At 37.0% G+C, this 19094-nt stretch overlaps 1 protein-coding gene across 2 annotated transcripts in view; it reads right to left on the bottom strand.

Moving 5' to 3' along the window:
• Positions 1–19094, bottom strand: part of exoc1 (exocyst complex component 1) — a 63484-nt gene that overhangs the window by 14894 nt on the left and 29496 nt on the right. The window contains exons 9-12 of one of the 2 annotated variants that reach the window (XM_060824108.1): positions 13131–13280; positions 10590–10695; positions 6377–6421; positions 713–876 (exon numbers count right to left, since the gene is read on the bottom strand). In XM_060824108.1, coding sequence (XP_060680091.1) covers positions 713–876; positions 6377–6421; positions 10590–10695; positions 13131–13280 — 465 coding nt within the window. The remainder of the gene's footprint in view (positions 1–712; positions 877–6376; positions 6422–10589; positions 10696–13130; positions 13281–19094) is intronic. The other variant, XM_060824117.1, reaches the window with a different exon arrangement.

The raw sequence follows: 19094 nt of genomic DNA on the forward strand, positions 1-19094 counted from the left end.
CAAGTCAAGATGGTTTACGGCCTGGAGGGAAAGTTGCATATTGTGGCGTTCCCATGCATCTGTTGCCCTTATCCTTCTAGGTGGCAGAGGTCACAGGTTGAAAGAGGCTTGGTTAGTTGCCACAGATCTTTGAGGTTGTACGCAACACAGTCATTATGCAGCAGTGGTCAAGGGAGTAGATTTTTAATGGAATAGATTTCTAAATTGTTAACTTTGCAATATGTTAACTGTGTTTCTCTCATCACAGATATTGCCTGTCCTGATGAGACACCACTTTGTCTAATTTCAGACTTCCACTAGAGCACTATGAATATGTGAACTAAAGAAAAGAAATCTGTATTTGAAAAAAAAAATTAGGCACAATAGATTCTGTTTTTCAAAAACCATTTTGTTCGTTTAGTTCCCAAATTCATAGAAATATTTATGTTCAACTTTTAAATTATACAGCATATATACTGAAAATCATAGTATGATCCTTATTAACATAGGAAAAGACAATAAAACAGAAAGTAAATCTGAAACAAGGACCATGTTAGAAGGCTTAAAAAAAAGGGAAAGCTTCAACGTAACAGCCCCAACACAAACTAAATAAATCTCAACTACATTTTTGTAATAGAGCTATTTTCATCTTCCAATAATTAAAACATATGAATGGTTCCTTTGGTGCAAGTATTTCACAAGTAAAAGAAGTTACACAAAAGAAGGGATTTACCTTATCAAACTTTGTTCGATCAGCCACATCAAGGTCTGATGCAGACATATTCCCCATGTCGAGCAGTGAAGATGACTGAGAGCGACGATTCCCTGATCCTTGAACAGACAGTTTGTTTAGGCTGGAGGTGGATCCAGTGAGTTTCCCAGAACTTCCGTGGAGACCTGCAGTGCCATTTATTTCAAATTATTGAAATCAATTTCCAAATAGATAACTGGGATTCAAATATCCTAAATATCACAGGTATGGTTAGGAATAAGATCTTTAATAAAAATCAAAATATTTTAATGAGTCTTCAAGAATTATTTTATTTCATAGCTGGTGGTGTAATACTGTTCAACTTTTAAAAACTCTCCCTTGCAGTTAATCCTTTGCTTACACAATAATTGTAGAATTCAATTTTTTGGGCAAAGCATACTTTGAACTATGAGTAAACCGGACATGTTTATCAAGGATGATTTCCAGGAACCCTTAGGCTTCCACCATTTTAGTCTCAGTGTCCAGCATCCCTTCATCAAGATAAGGAGAACTTAGTTCCTTGAAATTGTCCTTGTCAGCTTGTTTGAATAAAATGAAGTAATTGAGAGACATCACTTTGAAAAATATTACATGGAAACAATTTGACAAGTATCTGCTATGAATTCAAAGTTTTGCAGCCTCACTTCATCAACCCAAAAAGTCAGTTTGAACTACGTGAACTGGATTTCTATTGCACACAATAAAGGAAAATCCATTTTAATGTTGCTAAGTTGGTATAAGCAAAGAAAGAAAACAAATAAATGGCATAATTGTTCTAGACGGGGTTCCAGATGATGCAAATAACATGAGCACAATTTCTCTGTCATAAATCTGTATAAAGTTCTGTTCAATAGAGTAGCAGAACAAACAAAGATATCCAGGAAGTTTAGACTACAACTAAAGAAGATTTTGAAACACCCATAGATTTACATGTATTACTCTTTGTTAAATAAGTGATTTTCTTAGGTATTAGATCAATTTTTATATTATCTACTTTGCTTCTAATAAAATTCAAAGTTGACCTTCAAATAAGACAAACAAACATCACCAGCATGACATTCTTTCTCATGTTTAACACCACAGTTTGAAGACATATATATGTGTATCTTATCTGAGCTACTGCCCTAATCCAGGAAATCCCCTCAATATTTTTTGAAAAGAACAGGAATAAAGGCAAAACTATGTATATAAAAATATGAACCACAAAATGAAAAAAAAAGCTTGGTAGGAAGCAGCTTTGCATTTGGAAGCTGAGTCATAATCAAGAAAAGGACATGTTACCAAAGACAAAGGGGCTAGCATAATTTGACAACAGAACCAACACGAATGGGGTAGCTATCTCTTTCCACTGACAGTAATGATTCTGTATGCTTGGATATTCTCAATGGAAGTGAATGTTCTTTAGCCAGGTTTGTGATTGACACAAAAATGGGTGGAAAAGTAAGTAACATTGCTGGCACAAGGAATCTACTGAGAGATACAAACACATTATGCGAGGAGGCAAAAATGTGGCAGATGAAACATAATGTGGGAAAATTTGAAGTTATGCACTTTGGCAGAAAGAATAGAGGATAATGAGTATTATTCAAGTGGGGAGAGACTGCAGAAAATTGCAGCCAAGAAGGATTAAAGCATTCTTGAAACATAAGATTTTTAGGGTGCTTGACAGGGGAATATTCTGAAAAATTACTTCCCCTGGTAGGAGAGTTGAAGATCAAAGGGTATAACTTCAAAGTAAGTGGTCACCAATTTAAGGGAGAGAGGAAGATGAGTTTTCTTCTTGGGGGTAGTGAATCTGTGGAATTCCTTACTACAGAGGGCTGTCGAGGCTAGGTTGGCAAACATATTAAAAGCTGAAATAGACAGAATTTTAAATCATTAAGGGAATCAAGGGCTATGGGGATATGAAGAAAAGTGGACTCAAGGATTATAGATCAGCCCTGGGTGGCACGGTGGCTCAGTAGTTAGCACTGCTACCTCACAGCACCAAGGTCCCAGGTTCAATTCCAGCCTCCATACTGTCTGTATGGATTTTGCACATTCTCCCTGTGTCTGCATGGGTTTCCTCCGGGTGCTCCAGTTTCCTCCCACAGTCCAAAGATGTGCAGGTCAGGTGAATTGGCCACGCTAAATTGCCTATAGTGTTATGCGCATTAGTCAGCAGGAAATGGGTCTGGGTGGGTTACTCTTCAGAGGGTCGGTGTGGACTTGTTGGGCCGAAGGGTCTGTTTCCACACTATAGGGATTCTAATCTAATTTAAATAATTGAATGGTGAAGCAGTCTTGATGAGCCGAAGAACTATTACTGTTTTTACATCTGATGGTCTTAACCCAATTCTTTATGAGTAATTTTGGCAAAACATCATAAGATTCCCAGGAATCCAAGTCATTTCTATTGAGTTTAAAAGTTGTCTGCAGCAATTTTTAGAAATAGTTATTTGAGTGGCATAAAGCATCTTTTACAGAATTGTGGTTTAGCATCAAAAATGCAAACAACTTGTAAATTGATTAGTTGCTAATCTCTGCAGGGTTGAAACACATTAAATATATTGAGCTGAGTTTCATTTTTTATTCATTCATAGGATGTGAGCAACACTAGCTAGGCCTGTACTTTTTGGCCACTCGTGTTGTCCACAGGACTAAGAGCCAGCCATATTGCTAGGAGTCTGGAGGCCAGACAAGGTATAAGAAAAGCACATCTCCTTTCCTAAAGGACACAGGTGAAGCAGACAGGCTTTTGCAACAGTTTCAAAGTTAAAGCATGGCTTAAAGAGTTTTGGATGAATTTCGTGGCACACAATTATGTGCTTTTCAGCCCATTATCAATGCAAGTGCACAAATTCCTCAGCAAATCACATGGTGAGTGAGTCTTAAGTTCTCACCACGTGGGATCTTCCAGAGTTGAAAGTGCCGGGGTCATATTCAAAAGGTCAGTTGGACACAACTTCAGACACGGAAAGCTTGGAATTTCACTATAGCCTGTAAAGCCCAGAAATGTCTGCCAAGGCTGCAGTGGCTTCCTGGTTTACTGATGCTGTCCTGTAAATGCAGCTAATCGGGTCATTGACAAGATCAGATTAGATTTAGACAAAACAGACATCATATTTTTGGGTGACCATATAAGGAGGTCATCTCATCAGACCTTCCAGTCTGGGCAGAAATCACAGTAAGAGTCAAAACTTAAATGATCTCCTGCACCCCACAACCATTACTGGCACCATTTACTCTCTATCTCACACGAGGAAACCTTCACCAAGTCTAACTCAGACAATGCACGTGTATTGCAGAGTTATAGCCTGCAAGCCTCAGCATCACGAAAGCATTAGAAAGCACATTTGCAAGAAGGTCTTGGAAAGTACAATTCTTAGCTACTTGAATATCATTGCTAATTTGCTAAACTAATATAGAGAATAAGCAAATAAAAAGCATCCTTGCCTCTGCAAAGTGCCTAACATTAAGAGGGATAATAAACAGTCGTGGGACAGGGACTGCAACAATTGCACTCCCTTCCAGAAAGTCCTCTTGTGTACAGACCTAGGGGTCTGGCTCAAACTTTTGGGTTGGCATTAGGTGTGATGTGCACATCCAGTGAATGTGGATGGTCCTCCGTATTAAATGGATTTTGCAAGCCCACAAAAATCCTACTGCCTGTAGGGCTATTGGCTAGCACAAAGATGGTTATGGTCTGTTAAGTGTGTTAGTGAAGATTAAAAGTACTTTCACGACAAGACACAAGTCTACGGGAAGTGTATGAATATACATAAATAAATAACAACCCACTGCTTCAAGTGGTGTAGCTAGGACTGAACAATTGCTCGCTATTCAATTAGCCAGCAGCACTAGCAGGTTGGACCTTGTCCCTGAAAGTAACTAGCAACTAATTGTCTGAAAAACTTTGGTCAATGACCGTCCAAGAGTGTGTTGTCTCAACTTATCCACTGGTGTTAGTGCTACTATCATTCCATAATGATCCAGCCATTATTTTTAAACAAAGCACTTGAATACATTTTACTGTCAGCAAGTAAACTCCTAATTGAGCATATTTTATTTTCTCAATTCGAGAAAACTAATATTTCGAAGAAATATGTTAACTTATGTTCAGTACAACATAGCAGTTGTCCAATGGAGTCTCTCTCTCTCTCACACACACACATACACACACACTTCAGTGTTCATCAGGGACTGTTCCCTTTGGGACACACTGGTCCATTTCTCCTCCATTTCCAACACTTCCTCACGGCATCTTCCTATGCAATCACAAGAAAATGTAACACCTAGCTTTTATTTCCTCACCATCTAAGGCCCCAGACAGACCTTCCCAGGTGAAAAAGCGATTTACCTATACTTCACCCAACCTAGTCAACTGTATCCGCTGCTCAGTGTGGCTTCCTCTACACTGGCGAGACAACTTACAAACTGGCTGATTGCTTTGCAGAACACTTGCATTCTGCCTGTAAAAGTGACTCCAAGCTTTAGAGTTCACACCATCAAGTTCCCACGCCAACATTTCTGTCACAGGCCTGATACAGGTGTTCGGGCAAGCTTCAGCATAAATGCAAAGAACAGCATCTCATTTACCTCTCGGACTTCAACTTCAGTATCTTTAGAGACTGAATCCATCCTTTTTTATTTAACCCCACTCTCACACCCAGTCCTGTTATGACATGGTTGTTTTTAGCACAGCCAACTTAATTTCACCCCCTGTCAGGTCTGTTATCATACTTTTTCTTTCAGCATAAACTATCCACACTCTGCTACACTCAGCTGTCAGAATCACTTCACCTGATGAAGGAGCAGCACTCAGAAAACTTATGATTTCAAATAAACCTTTTCAACTGTAACTTCGTGCCTTGTGACTTCTGACCTTGATCACTTCTTCAGCTTCTCCCTTGTATAGCTACCCCTTTCAATTCTCTCTCTCTGTGGACTCTATCCACTCAACTCTGCCTTTCTATATCCTCCCTCAATCTTGTCTTCAGCAAAACTACCAGCTTTTCCTCACTGCTGTCAGTTCTGATAGTTACACCAGACTCTAAACATTAACTCTGCTTTCTTCCCACAGATACTGCTAGGCCTGCTGAGTTTTGCTAGCAATTTCAGGTTTTTGTGACATTAACAATACTGGCCATTCTAAAATGCTGAATAAAAACAGTATCTAGATGATACCATTGTAAGTGAATGAGTAGTTACACCTTTGGGCAAAATCAAAATATGGAGTATATTGGAGTACAGTATATAATACACGCAACATATTAGTACAAAGATATTCAAAGTACTGTCAATGCTGGATAGATACTGTACAAATTCCCTGTTCACTTCATGACAGATAAATCTCAAGAGCTACGAACAATCAAATCAATTTCAGAAGGAAGAGGTGAGGCTGAATTTACCACTTACAGTTAAATGCTCATGTTTTCATCAATGCAAATAAAGGAAGTTGCAGCATTAAATGGATATTTTTAAAAATAGGGAACTTTTGCAGTTGAAAGAACCATCAATTTCCCTATGGTGTTTGAAATTATACAATTAAACATTCAGCAGAGCAAGCAATTATCCAACATGCTAATAGATAACTGAAAATACAACGTTGTTGTTAAAGACTTTATCAAAGGGTATTAGCAGTTTGACAAAGGAGACAATACTTACTCTCTAGGTCTTGTTTGACAGCACTCTCTTTTCGAGGAAGTGTGGCTGTGAGAGATTAGGTTGCAGGCATTGAAACACAAATAAATGTTAGATTTTAGGCCTGTAGCATAAACCATGTCGATGAACGATATTTGTTAGATACTATGCAGACAGGTTAGGACATGCAAGCAAGACACTACAATATTGATGTTATGTTAATTAGCTCGAAATGTTACTATACAACTATGTTTCTTTCGTGGTTTACTTTAGCAGACATTATCCCGACAAGCTCAGGAATGACATACATATTATTTATGCTACAATTAAAGCTATCAGAATTTATCTGAAATTCAAAGCAGAAAGGCAAAGAAAGAGATTTAATTTGAAGCTTTTTGAAATGATGTGTTTTAGTGGAATATAATCAAGTTTGGAAAAATAGTCTCAAGGGCTTTCCATGGCCAAAATAATATTCCAAAAATAATATTCTGTATCCTCTGTTTGAACAGAATTTTAAAAAGTGAATAAATTCCTCTCTTGGCTTTCCATTTCATCATCCCTACTATAGTTTGTATTCCATTTCATATTTCTAGCATGCATTAGCTAAACAAAAAGTTTTCCTTTTTGAAAGTCTCAACTCCTGCACAATCTGTCAAATTCTCTGAAAGAACATTTTCTTTCTCCAATCCTGAAAATCCTCAATATCCTCAAGCGAATCCCTCTATTTCCATTCAAAGTTCCAAGAGATAGCTCCTAATTCAACCCACATTGCTTGATTACTCTCCCTAGGAATTCCTCCAATAATTCTACTTCATTCCTGCAGTGCATATGAAAATAACATGGTAATCCAGACGCAGCCTCAGACAAAATCAGGTAGAATATTGACAGAGTCACAGATGTACAACATGGAAACAGACCCTTCGGTCCAACATGTCCGTGTCGACCAAATATCCTAAATAAATCTTGTCCCATTTGCCAGCATTTGGCCGATACCTTTTTAAACCCTTCCTATTTATATACCCATTCAGATGCCTTTTAAAATGTTTTAATTGTAATTGATGTTAAATAAAAGCAAAATACTGTGGATGCTGGAAATTGGAAAAAAAACCCAGAAAATGCTGGAGCAACTCAACAGTTTGGCAGCATCTGTGTCATATCAGACAATATTACTCTGGTGCACAATATGACTTTTCTTTGGAAAAAAGTCACATCGCACTCAAAAACGTAATTCCATTTCTCTTTCCACTGATGTGCCTAACCCTAACCTAAGGACCTGGACAGCAGGTTTAATTTCAGATTGATTAGTTTAGACAGAATGGAAAAACTAGTCTCTTTCAAATGCTGTAAAAATCTATGCATAGTTCAAGATTTTTCTTTCCATTCAATAAACCTCTTTCCATTTACCTAATCTATCCATATTGCTTTGAATTTTACATACTGGTTAGAATATACATAACTGCACTTAACTTAAGATCAGTTTGCTTTCCACATCACTCAAAATTATAATGCAGTAGTGCCCCATATCCACAAGGGATACATTCCTGGACCTATTGCAGAAGCCTGAAACCGCGGATAGGAGCGAACCCATTCAATTAAATGGGAAACATACCTTCCCGGCAGCCTCCTCATCCCTGGTTCTGGAATGTTCCCTATAATATGTTCCGGCCACGGTAAACCGCATGTAACTGAAACCGCAGAAAATGATTCCATGGATACGGGGGTATCTCTCTAAAAGTCACTCCAATCCTGATCCATGTAGGACTTCACAACCATCAGCTTTATCTGTGATGTCTTCTCATTGATAACCTGTTCCGTTTTGATGCCTATCCATGCATAAATAGTCCTTGTTGGCTTTCCAGCTACCAATTCCCAATTTCTCTTTTACAGCAAGATATAAACCTTCAGAGAAACAGTGTTACTCCACCTCTCTTTACTGAAACACGCAGTACTCCTCACTCAGCTTTCTTTAGCCAAGTTTTGATAAATCCTAACATTTATTATTTTCTTTATTTATACCCAGTTTTTATTCACATCTCATATTTCTTGCATCCATGGGTGTACATCATGGATCATTTTCATCTTCCCTTCTAAAATTATGTGAATCCTTCCTTCTTGAGAGTTCAAACATCTAGGATAGTTCACATCTTGCAAATTACATAACCATCTTATTTTAGCATTCCCAACTGCCATCTCAATTCAAGTGCGTGTTGGGATTTAAATTTTTACAATAAGGTTTTAAGGACCAATATCTCCAAAGCCAAATATACTCCCCCGACTTTCACATTCCTTGAAAATGTTTTGTTCGGCCAAATATCACTGCACTCAACTGCATTTTTAGAGTCATAGGTCTGTATAGCATAGAAACCAACCCTTTAGTCCAACTCATCCAGGCTGACCAAATATATTAAATATATCTAGTCCCATTTGCCAGCATTTGGCCCATATCCCTGTAAACCCTTCCTTTTCATAAACTCATCTAGGTAGCTTTTAAATATTGTAATTGTACCAGCCTGCAACACTTTCTCTGGCAGCTCATTCCATACAGGCACTTCCCTCTGCATGAAAAAGTTGCCCCTTAGGTCCTTTTTAAATCTTTCCCCTCTCACTTTTGGACTATGCCCTCCTGTTTTGGACTTCTACACCCTGAGGAAAAGACCTTGCTTATTTATCCTATCCATGATCATGATTTTATAAATCTCTATATGATTACTCCTCAGCCTCTGACGCTCCAGGGAAAATAGCCCTAGTCTATTCAGCCTCTCTCTATAGCTCAAACGCTTTAACCCTGGCAATATCCTTGTAAATATTTTCTGAACGCCATTTTTAAAAAAACATTTTCCCGAATGGATTTGAAACATACAAATTATTACGTCTAATTGACAGCCAATGAACTTGGAGTCCTTCCACTGAAACCCCAAATAACCTAAATAACCTTGAACCTCAATTATAAATACATTTGAATCAATTTCACTCAAATAGAACTAGAAAACCAGTCAGTTTCAAACTACTCAAATTAGTGCAATATGTCTTGTTCTGCCAAAAACCTGTTCTATTGTTCAGAAAAATCTAAGTAGCATTTAATTATATATCATGTGAAAAGTTGCCATCAAACTTAATATAGCCAAATTAGAGATTACTGATTTCAGCTAAATGAAGCAGAAATTTGAAAAAATTGATGCAGAAGTTGACACAAAATTATTTAAATCATGATCAAGGATAGTGCTCATGCCATTGAATTCAGTTAAAGAATAAAAATATAATTCTGATAATGAAACAACAGTAATCATTTAGCAGTGGCAAAGTTATAATATAATTACATGTAGATTAATTGTGTAATTGCTCCAAACTGAATTAAGTTATTTCCTAAACAGAGTTTCCAAAACTGGAAATGATTAAAAAGAAAATTCAAATTCAAAGTTGTATTAACTCAAACGTCATGAAATTCTTATACATCACATTTTCAAGTTGCACATTTATTCAATTGATGTTGCATAGAAAATATGCCAACACAGCAATTAAATAATATTACAAAATAAGCAAATTATGACTTGCATGTAACATCAAGTTATACAAAGTTAAAAATCACAACACCAGGTTATAGCCCAACAGGTTTAATTGGAAGCACGAGCTTTCGGAGCACCGCTCCTTCATCAGGTGGTTGTGATGAAAGTTCCGAAAGCTACTGAGACAACCACCTGATGAAGGAGCAGCGCTCCGAAAGCTTGTACTTTCAAATAAACCTGGTGTTGTGTGATTTTTAACTTTGTCCATCCAAGTCCAACACTGGCTCCTCCACATCAAGTTAGAGAAAACCCTTCAAATTTCAGTCTGATAATACATTTTATCATGATAATTCTATTGAATGCAAATCATCTTCTAAAAAGTCAAAAATTAAGATTAGGATCACACTCCATTTGACAAATTTAAAATCAAAACTCATTACTTGACGGTACAGTTGAATTTGAAAAATTATTACTGCTATATTCATGTTGGATCAACATGTCATCTTTCAGCTAATCCAACATGAGTCTGAAATGCTAACCAAAAACAGAAGCAAGTTACCACTAACGAGGAAGTAATGAAATCACACCATGTAACTTGTAGAGGAAAATGCCAATTTTACCAGGATACCAGTGTCTGCAAATATCTTTGCGTTAATAATGATCAGAAGTGAGGTAAGGCTTAGAAAGGATCTAAATATGTAGGATGGACCCAGCTAATGTAAGTTTAGACTTACCAAACTTTTTTCCTTCCTTTGATGTGCCAGTCATCTTGATCTTTGCAACCTCAAAGAATTCCTTGATTTCTCTTTCATATAACCTGGATATATAATCGACATAGTTCTGCACATAAAAAAGGCAAGATATTCATATTTTTTAATATAATCAGTTATACTGCGCATTGTGTATTATACACATATATACATAGTTGTTTCAATCCATTCAAGATCATGTGACTAGTGAGTTCATAATGGTAAACAGTTGCGAGACTTTAAGAGTCAAAAATCAATCTGTAAAATCCAGTTTCAGCTTGGTTGTTCAAAAGTATATGCTATCTTTCTGCACAAATAAACTCCGCTATGTCAAGAGAAATAAAGAGAAAGTCAGAGTAATGGAATTAATTGACTGAGGACATGCAGGTCTGCAATAATGAACATTGCCCATCACACCAGTTCCAAAAACAGGAGTCACACTGGACTGGAAACATGAACTCTGTTTGTCTCTTCAGAGATGCTTCCAAACCTACTGAGTTTCTCCAGCACTTTCCATTCATATTGCTATTCACTGCTGCTAACTTGTTAGGGTACAAAATTGTGGATTACCTGAAGCTGATGTGGGAATAATTCCACTTGCCAATCTCAATCAAGGTTAATCACAAATGTTCATCAAGCTCGTAAGCTAGTCAATCATCAATCAGTGCCCTGGAGATTTGCAGACCTATCTCGTTCAATAAGTAGATTTTGAGAACTAACACAGATGGTTGGTCCATCATAAATTACATTGAATATATTACCTTACAGATATTGCAACCCCAAAAAGACTGCACTTACCTCCCTTACTGCCCCTTCCTCCCCCACCACTGCTCCTGCTTGAAGAATAGTCAAGGTGTTCCATATATATGTATGACAACCACCTGGCATGTTACATCAATAAGATTGACTGGATCACAAAGTAGTTGAAAACAAACTAAAACTCTGTGCCATCATCCCCGTGCTTACTGACCTACACTGGTTCCTGGTTTCCTAACCACAACTTCAAAATGTTTATTTTTGTTTTCAAATTTGTCCATGGCCTCACCTCTTCCTTTCTGTAATCTCCTCCTGCCCTATTACCTATTCCCACATAGAACCTTACAGCGCAGTACAAGCCCATCACAGCCCTCGATGTTGTGCTGACCTGTGAAACTAATCTGAAGCCCATCTAATCTACACTATTCTTTTGTTATTTAAATCAACATGTTCATAGACTGCCATCTCTGGGGTTCTTGTGGCCCAGCAATAATGCTCCACCTCTGAATCAGGAGGCTGGTTCAAGTCCCACCTCCTCCGAAATTGTGAAATAACATCTCTCAACACGTTCAATAGAAATATCTTCAAAGACTGCACCCCCCACCCCCCGTCCGTCCGTCCGTCCTCTAAATTAAATGTACAATGTAAACACAATCATATAATTCTCAGTTAATTACAGCCCAATTATTCACTACCACCCAATAATATAAATTCCAATCAAAGTTGTTACCAGCTTTAGGACAAAAGACGTAATAGAATTGGGATCTGCACCAGGCTGTATCTTCTACTAATTGCCCGATCAAGACTGCTGCTGCAGTACAATGGCATTAATTACCAAGATCACACTCAGCCATCACCCCTCTACTCTTTGGTACATTTCTCGGAGTAGCTCTCCTTGCTCAGCCCTTCTCAATTTTCATTCAAAAATAATAATCACTCTCTACCACTCTCAACCACATCTGGGAAGACTGTGGTGTAATGGTAATGCCAGAACTCCAGGTGTTACAGACATGGGTTCAAACAGTGGATGAAACTAGAATTCAATAAAAGAATCTGGAATAGAAATGTAATATATTGGCAGCCATGTAAACATAGTCAATTGTTATTTTTTTAAAAATCTAGTTCACCAACATCTTTTAGGCAAGGAAATTTGACATCCTAATCTGGTTTTGCCTATATACAGATCTGCAGCAATGTGGCTGACTCTTCTTTGCCCTCCGGGTAATAAGGAGCAGATAATAATCAACACTCACACCTCATTAATGAAATGATTATTTGATGATTTCAACCTCCATCTCAACGTTAGTTTTCTCTCTCCTCAGTTCACTTCCCACTCAGTCTCTAAAATCTCTCTCCGTGCAAACTGTTTAACCCATGCCATCTCAGTTCTCTTGCTAGTTCATCTCTAATCACTTCCTCGTCATACCTACCACCCACATCCTCCTCCTTTTCCCAACCTCCTTTGGGATCTGCATCTGAACAAGACTATCCCTTAATGCACTTACACCTGCACTTCAAAATTGCAATCATTAGCCTTTGCTTGCTGACAAAAACAATGAAGCATTAAAGTGTGATCAACTGGCACACATTTTGCACTCCACTGATAAGTTTGTCATCCAAAAATGACTGAAACAAAAATTATATTATTTTGACATTTACTCATATAGCCAAGATATGAGACCACTAAATGAATATATTTTTCCCCCAAAGTTAAAATACAATTAAAATAGATGGTAAAGATCTATGATTCAGTGCAAGCCATTTATTTACCTTATTCAATCCTTCATATTTCTCATGATCAGTATTCTTTAACCATTCCATGAGCTTTGCATATCTAAGTAGATCTCGATGAAAAGGAAGATGTTTAGGGAGAAACAGCTCAACTGAGTGCTGAGCCAATGTGGAGCTTTGATCGTGGCCCTAAAAATATAAACAACAAAAATAATCCACTGTTACCTTAAAGACTAGTAAGAACCTAATCAATTTATAATTTTTGCATTGATCAGATATGAACTCGGTACCTTTCTATCGCATTACATGTCAATCTTCTGAACTATTGGGAAAGCTATGAATAAATTAAACAAAAATAACAAAAACAAACAAACCAGTATACTGATACCATTATCATTCTGAAAGTTGCACCTGGCTAGTCACGTTTTAAAAGTCATACTGTTTGTTTTCAAGTTAATCCTCACCATAACAGTAACAGAGGGAAGTAATCTTCTCCCTACTCAGAATACTGAACTACCTGCTCCCTACAACTGGATTCCAGACCCCCTTGCTGATTGTAAAAACTTTGATTTATATTGATATTCATGTCTACAATCAGTACAATACTTGATAGTTTGAAAAACTTTATTTTGAATGCAATTCAAGTTCAATTATGTATAAAAATTAAGAATGAATGATTAATTCTGTAACCATCATAATGACAATTCTATGTTTTTACTCTTGATATTGGATTTTGATTGATGGAGACAAAGAAGCCAACCCGAGTAAATTAAAAAAAGATTTATACTGACGTACAATCTGAAATATACAAGTTACAATAACCATTAGTTACAGTGTGTTCTGAATAAACTAAAATCAAAAACAAATTATTTACTACTGAAAATGTTAATATACTATTGTTGTAGGGGAAAAAACATGTTTTTCCTCTAACATTTATTTGATGATAAATGCATCATTAAGTAAATAATATCTCTTTTGCTAGTTGCAGTTTATAGTATTAAAATATTTTTAATCGCTTTATCATTATTGGCAATTCACATCACGTCTACTTGGTTTTGTGATAATATTATTCTCTCCTGGAAACACAATTCTAGAGATTTTGAATAAATAATTTCAAGCTGACATTGTCATATTCCTTCATTCCTGCACTGTAAACTTGCGGGTTTTGTTATTTACTTGAAACATTCAAATCACTGCCATCTGCTTATCCAGGTACACATAAGAAATCCTTCCACATGAATCCAAAATGGAATAGAGTGTTTTCAGGATTTCTTCCTCAAATCAACACCAAAAATAATCAATGATTTAATTCCTGACTGTAGATCTTGTAGTTTCCTACACAATAGCAGCAACTATAATTCAAAATAATTCATTTGTTGTGAAGTATTTTGGGACATGACAAACAAATAAAAAAGGCACAACATAAATGCAAGTATACCGCAAAAACTACGGCCACTGAAAACCTTAAATAAAAACAGAAAATGAAGTAAAGTTAACAGATTTGGCAGCATCGTGGAAGAAGATTCTAATACCTAGGCCACAAGTGGTGATGGGGACTCAGGGTGGACTAGTAGCAGGAATGCCAGCGATAACACTGTGACCTTTTCTACAGGTTCACCAGCCTGATTTCTACCTGCGGATAGCACATCAAATTCAGTACACTAACTGTGACCTTGGCTCTCCAGAGCTGCTGCCAAACTTGAATATTTCCAGTATTTTCAGTTTTGATTGAGTGTCAGTTCATACTTCCCTTGATTTAATAGTCTCAATTACCACAAACAGATAGAAAATTACAATGTTTGTGTCCTGCTAGCAATTTTCAGGTTGTTAAAACAGTGCGTGTGGCAGAAGTATTCTTTACTTTGTTTTGCATCTTGCATTCTATCACATTTCACATTTTGAAATTCATGCAGTTACTTAAGAAAATAATTTTCTCCCCAATTTAAAATGTCAAAAATTTTTAAACTGTATCCTGAAGTTGCTGTCTATTTTCTTGAACACAACTCTGATTTCAACTAATACTAATTTCTATGACCTTGCATAAAGTAGCAAAGGCGCTCTCTCTTTTTGAAAAAAAACTCATGTTTCCATGGTCAATACCTGAAAACTGTTTCTCGTGTTACAGATAAATTCACGTGCAAAAACATCCTGTTTGGGAATCCTTGTTTCAGGTTATCTAACCAAAATCAACATTGGAGCAACTGATTTACTAGTTACATACTAGTTTCTGTTAGGTCTGTTTTAGAAAACAGCTGTAAAGTATAAGGTAAACTGCTGTATTCAGTAACTTGTGCAAGCCAGCCAAAGCAACAGCCACCTATATGCAATGTTGGAATTTATTAAAGATAAAATACTTCTTTTCCCCCCGCAAAAAAGAAAAGCAATTTAGCAGGCAGGACAATGCAAATAAGACACTAGTCATCAGAGTACATTCCATGCATTTTTTTTGTAGTACAAATTTGAATTGCTAATGAAAATTTAATAGTTGTTAGTTGTTTCTTACTGTTTCACTGAATAAATTGAACAGAAAATTCCAGATAAATTCCAGTCAAGTTGTTAACCAGCCTTATTGGACAGTAACAATAATAAATTACAATTAAAGGAGATCTGTACACCATTTTGTTGAAACTGTTAGATTGAGGCAAACCAGAAGAAACCATTTTGTTTACATCTCCTTTGATCAGTAAGACACAGGTGAGTGATGATTACAAAAAGAGCAATGGGTTTTTCACAGCAATTTTATTAATGATATGCAAGTGGAACTCTGCACAAATATCTGGCTGTTTGGGAGAGAAATACCAATAAATAAGACAATAGTGCTGAGAGAATGAGGGAAATAATGTTAAATTATTTTAATATACAATATCTAAACCAAGATATTGATCGCTATTTCTGTTTGATAGAGGGACTTAGGTAGAGCAAAGCAGAAGAATTGTTGAAATAGTCTTTTTGCCAAAATTGTGCACCCTGCACTCATCAGGGTTTCTGCAAGAAAACGAATACAAAGGGGAAAAATTTGTTTTTAGTAAATCAACTTGTTAAGAGATGTAATGACACACTCTGGAGCAGGTGCATTATGAAACCAGGCCTCCTGGCTCAGAGGTAGGAACACTACCACTACACCACCATACTTGCATGGAAAGAAAGCACTGATCTGTTGGCAAGTAGACTTTGGTAGAGGTGTTGCCATTACACCTGCTTCAACATAATGAAAAAGGCATCAGCCATTTGCTGGTTGATTCCTCAGGGCAATAAAATGGCAGTTATCTATCCAACAATTGAAATCCCTTGCCTGAATAGGTCGTTGATTACTACAGCATGAAGTTAAAATGTGACTCAAAGCTCTCTGTAAGAAAGAGATTTTTTTAAAGCTGCAGGTTAAGGAGCATGGTCAGTATGACGGAGAATTCATCTTAAGAAAATTTGGGAATCTGATTTAACACCAATGCAAGACAGAGTGTATTTTCTGGGAATTTAGTTCAACTTTGGTACAGAAGGAAAAAAATAGAGATGATTTAAGTAAGGTTTGCTGCAAAAAAAAAAACTTGGTTAGAATGTCAAGGGAAGCTACCCATACTTGATCTGGCCAACATGTGACTCCAGATCCATAACAATGTGGTTGTCTCTTAACTTCCCTCTGGGCAATTAGGGATGAGCAGTAAATGCTGGCCTAACCAGTGACAACCACTTCCAGTGAATTAATAAAAAAAAAATCAAGCGTCAACAATGGGTGGAAATAAATACAATAGCAAGTAGAGACACACCTAGGGAACTTAGTAAGGCCAATACATTCTCTGGACCTGAAAAGTTGCATCCTGGAATACTAGAGGAAGTAGCTACAGAGATAATAGATGCATTGGTAATAATTTTCCAAAAATCCTTAGATTCTGGAGAAGTCACAAATGATTGGAAAACTACTAATACAATATCTTAATCAGAAAGGGTGACTACAAGCAGATAATTATAGGCCAGTTAGGTTAACATCAATCACGAGAAAAATATTTGTGTTTACTATAAAGGATGTAACAGCAGAGCATTTAGATATACTTATAATCAAGCAGCCAGCATGGCTTCATAAAAGGGACATCATGCTTTACAAGTATATTAGAATTATTGAGGTATCAAACAGATAAAGGAATGTAAAATATTTGGATGGAGAATAGTGATATATTTGGATTTCCAGAAGGTTTTCAGTAGGGTACTGTACATAAAGATACTTAATAAAAGTCATAAAAACAAGAGCAAACTTCCCTCTAATTTCTTTTCCTTCTGCATGTCCCTTCTCCATAGTACTGGTTTCAGGGAGTCATGCAGTAGCATGGCAGTGTGTGCAGAGCTACCCATTGGTTACGTGGCCATGCAGTTTAAAGGACATCTTTGTCGGGGTACTATTAGCACGCAGAACTGGTTAACTAATACAAGGCAAAGACAGGATGGAAGAGGTGCATTTTCAGGATGATAAATTATAGCTAAAAGGAGTGTCACAGGATCAGTGCTGGGCCATAGCAATTTACTACATTAATTAATGAACTGGACGTTGGAAGCAAATATACCATCCACAAGTTTGCAGATAACCTAAAAATAGGTGAAAAAGCAAGTGGTAAAGATGGTACAAATAGTCTGCAGAGGCAAATGGACATATTATACAAGTAAGCAAAAAACTTATCAGATGGAATACAGCATGGAGAATTCTGAGAAATGGCAGGAAGCACTGGCAGGAAATGGCAGGAAGAGCTGAACATTAGAATACTGCAGCACAGAGGGCCATGGTATCGTGCATACAAATTCAGCACGTAATAGGGAAGACAATTGGAAGGTTGGCCTTTATTGCGAAAGGAATGGAATATCAAAGTATGGAAAAGTCTTGCTAAACTATACAATGCACTGGTCAGCTTACACCTAGAATATGGTGAATGGTTTTAGTCCTCTTATCTAAGGAAAGAAACAGGCATTGTAAGCAGTCCAGAGAAGGTTCACTAGATTAGTCCCAGGCATGGAGGGAATATTTTATGAGGAGAGGCTTAGTAGGTTGGATCTGTATGCATTGGAATTTGGAAGAATGAAACACCGTATTGAAACATATGAGGTTCTTAGACAATTTAACAGGGTACACGCTAAGGAGTTATTTCTCTTCATTGTAGTGTCCAGGACGAGAGAGCTTAACCTCAGAGGAAGGGGTCACCCATTTAAGATAGAGGGGAACAGAAAGTTATTCTGCAACTAACGTATTCACAAGCTGTATACTGTCAAAGAACTGTTTGTAAAGATAGAAGTGTTTGCATTGGCATGGGAGGTCAGTGAACAGAGGATACAGAAATAATATAATTGGCCAAAGATCTAATGGTGATTTGAGGAGAAATGTATTTACTCAGTGAGTTATTACAATCAACAGTGTGAAAAAGAAACTACTCAAAGAAGACTACATTGCAATTTTCAACTGAGAATGTTATGTACATTTTTAAAAGAAAATGTTGCAATGCTATGGCTAAGAGCAGTCTTATTTTCGAATTTTATCACTGCCTCCATTATAGTAAGAAGTTGTTCAACTGACCATTATAAAGGAGCTAAGATTTTACAGTGAAACTTCATCAGGGTGTTTAAAAACATTTGAACCAGTCAAAAACAATATTAACATGTTTCCACTATGGTTTAATTTAATTTAGGAAAAATTAAAACAAACAAAAGAACAATATACCAGAATACAAACCTTACAAAGGAAAGGGGAAGTGAAACATGGATCCATGGTGACTTAGGAATATTACCTCTAGTTGGTAGGCAGGCATCAGCCATTGTGAAAGTTGAAAAATGTGGTGCTGGAAAAACACAGCAGGCCAGGCAGCATCCGAAGAGCAGGAGAATCGATGTTTCGGGCATAAGCCCTTCTTCAGGAATGAGGCTGGTGTACCAAACGGGCTGAGATAAAAGGTAGGGGGGAGGGAATACGATAAGTGGAAGGACGTGAGGATGAGGGTGATAGGCCGGAGAGGGGGTGGGGATGGAGAG

This window comes from Hemiscyllium ocellatum, chromosome 1 (assembly GCF_020745735.1).
Source record: "Hemiscyllium ocellatum isolate sHemOce1 chromosome 1, sHemOce1.pat.X.cur, whole genome shotgun sequence".
Lineage (NCBI taxonomy): Eukaryota > Metazoa > Chordata > Chondrichthyes > Orectolobiformes > Hemiscylliidae > Hemiscyllium > Hemiscyllium ocellatum.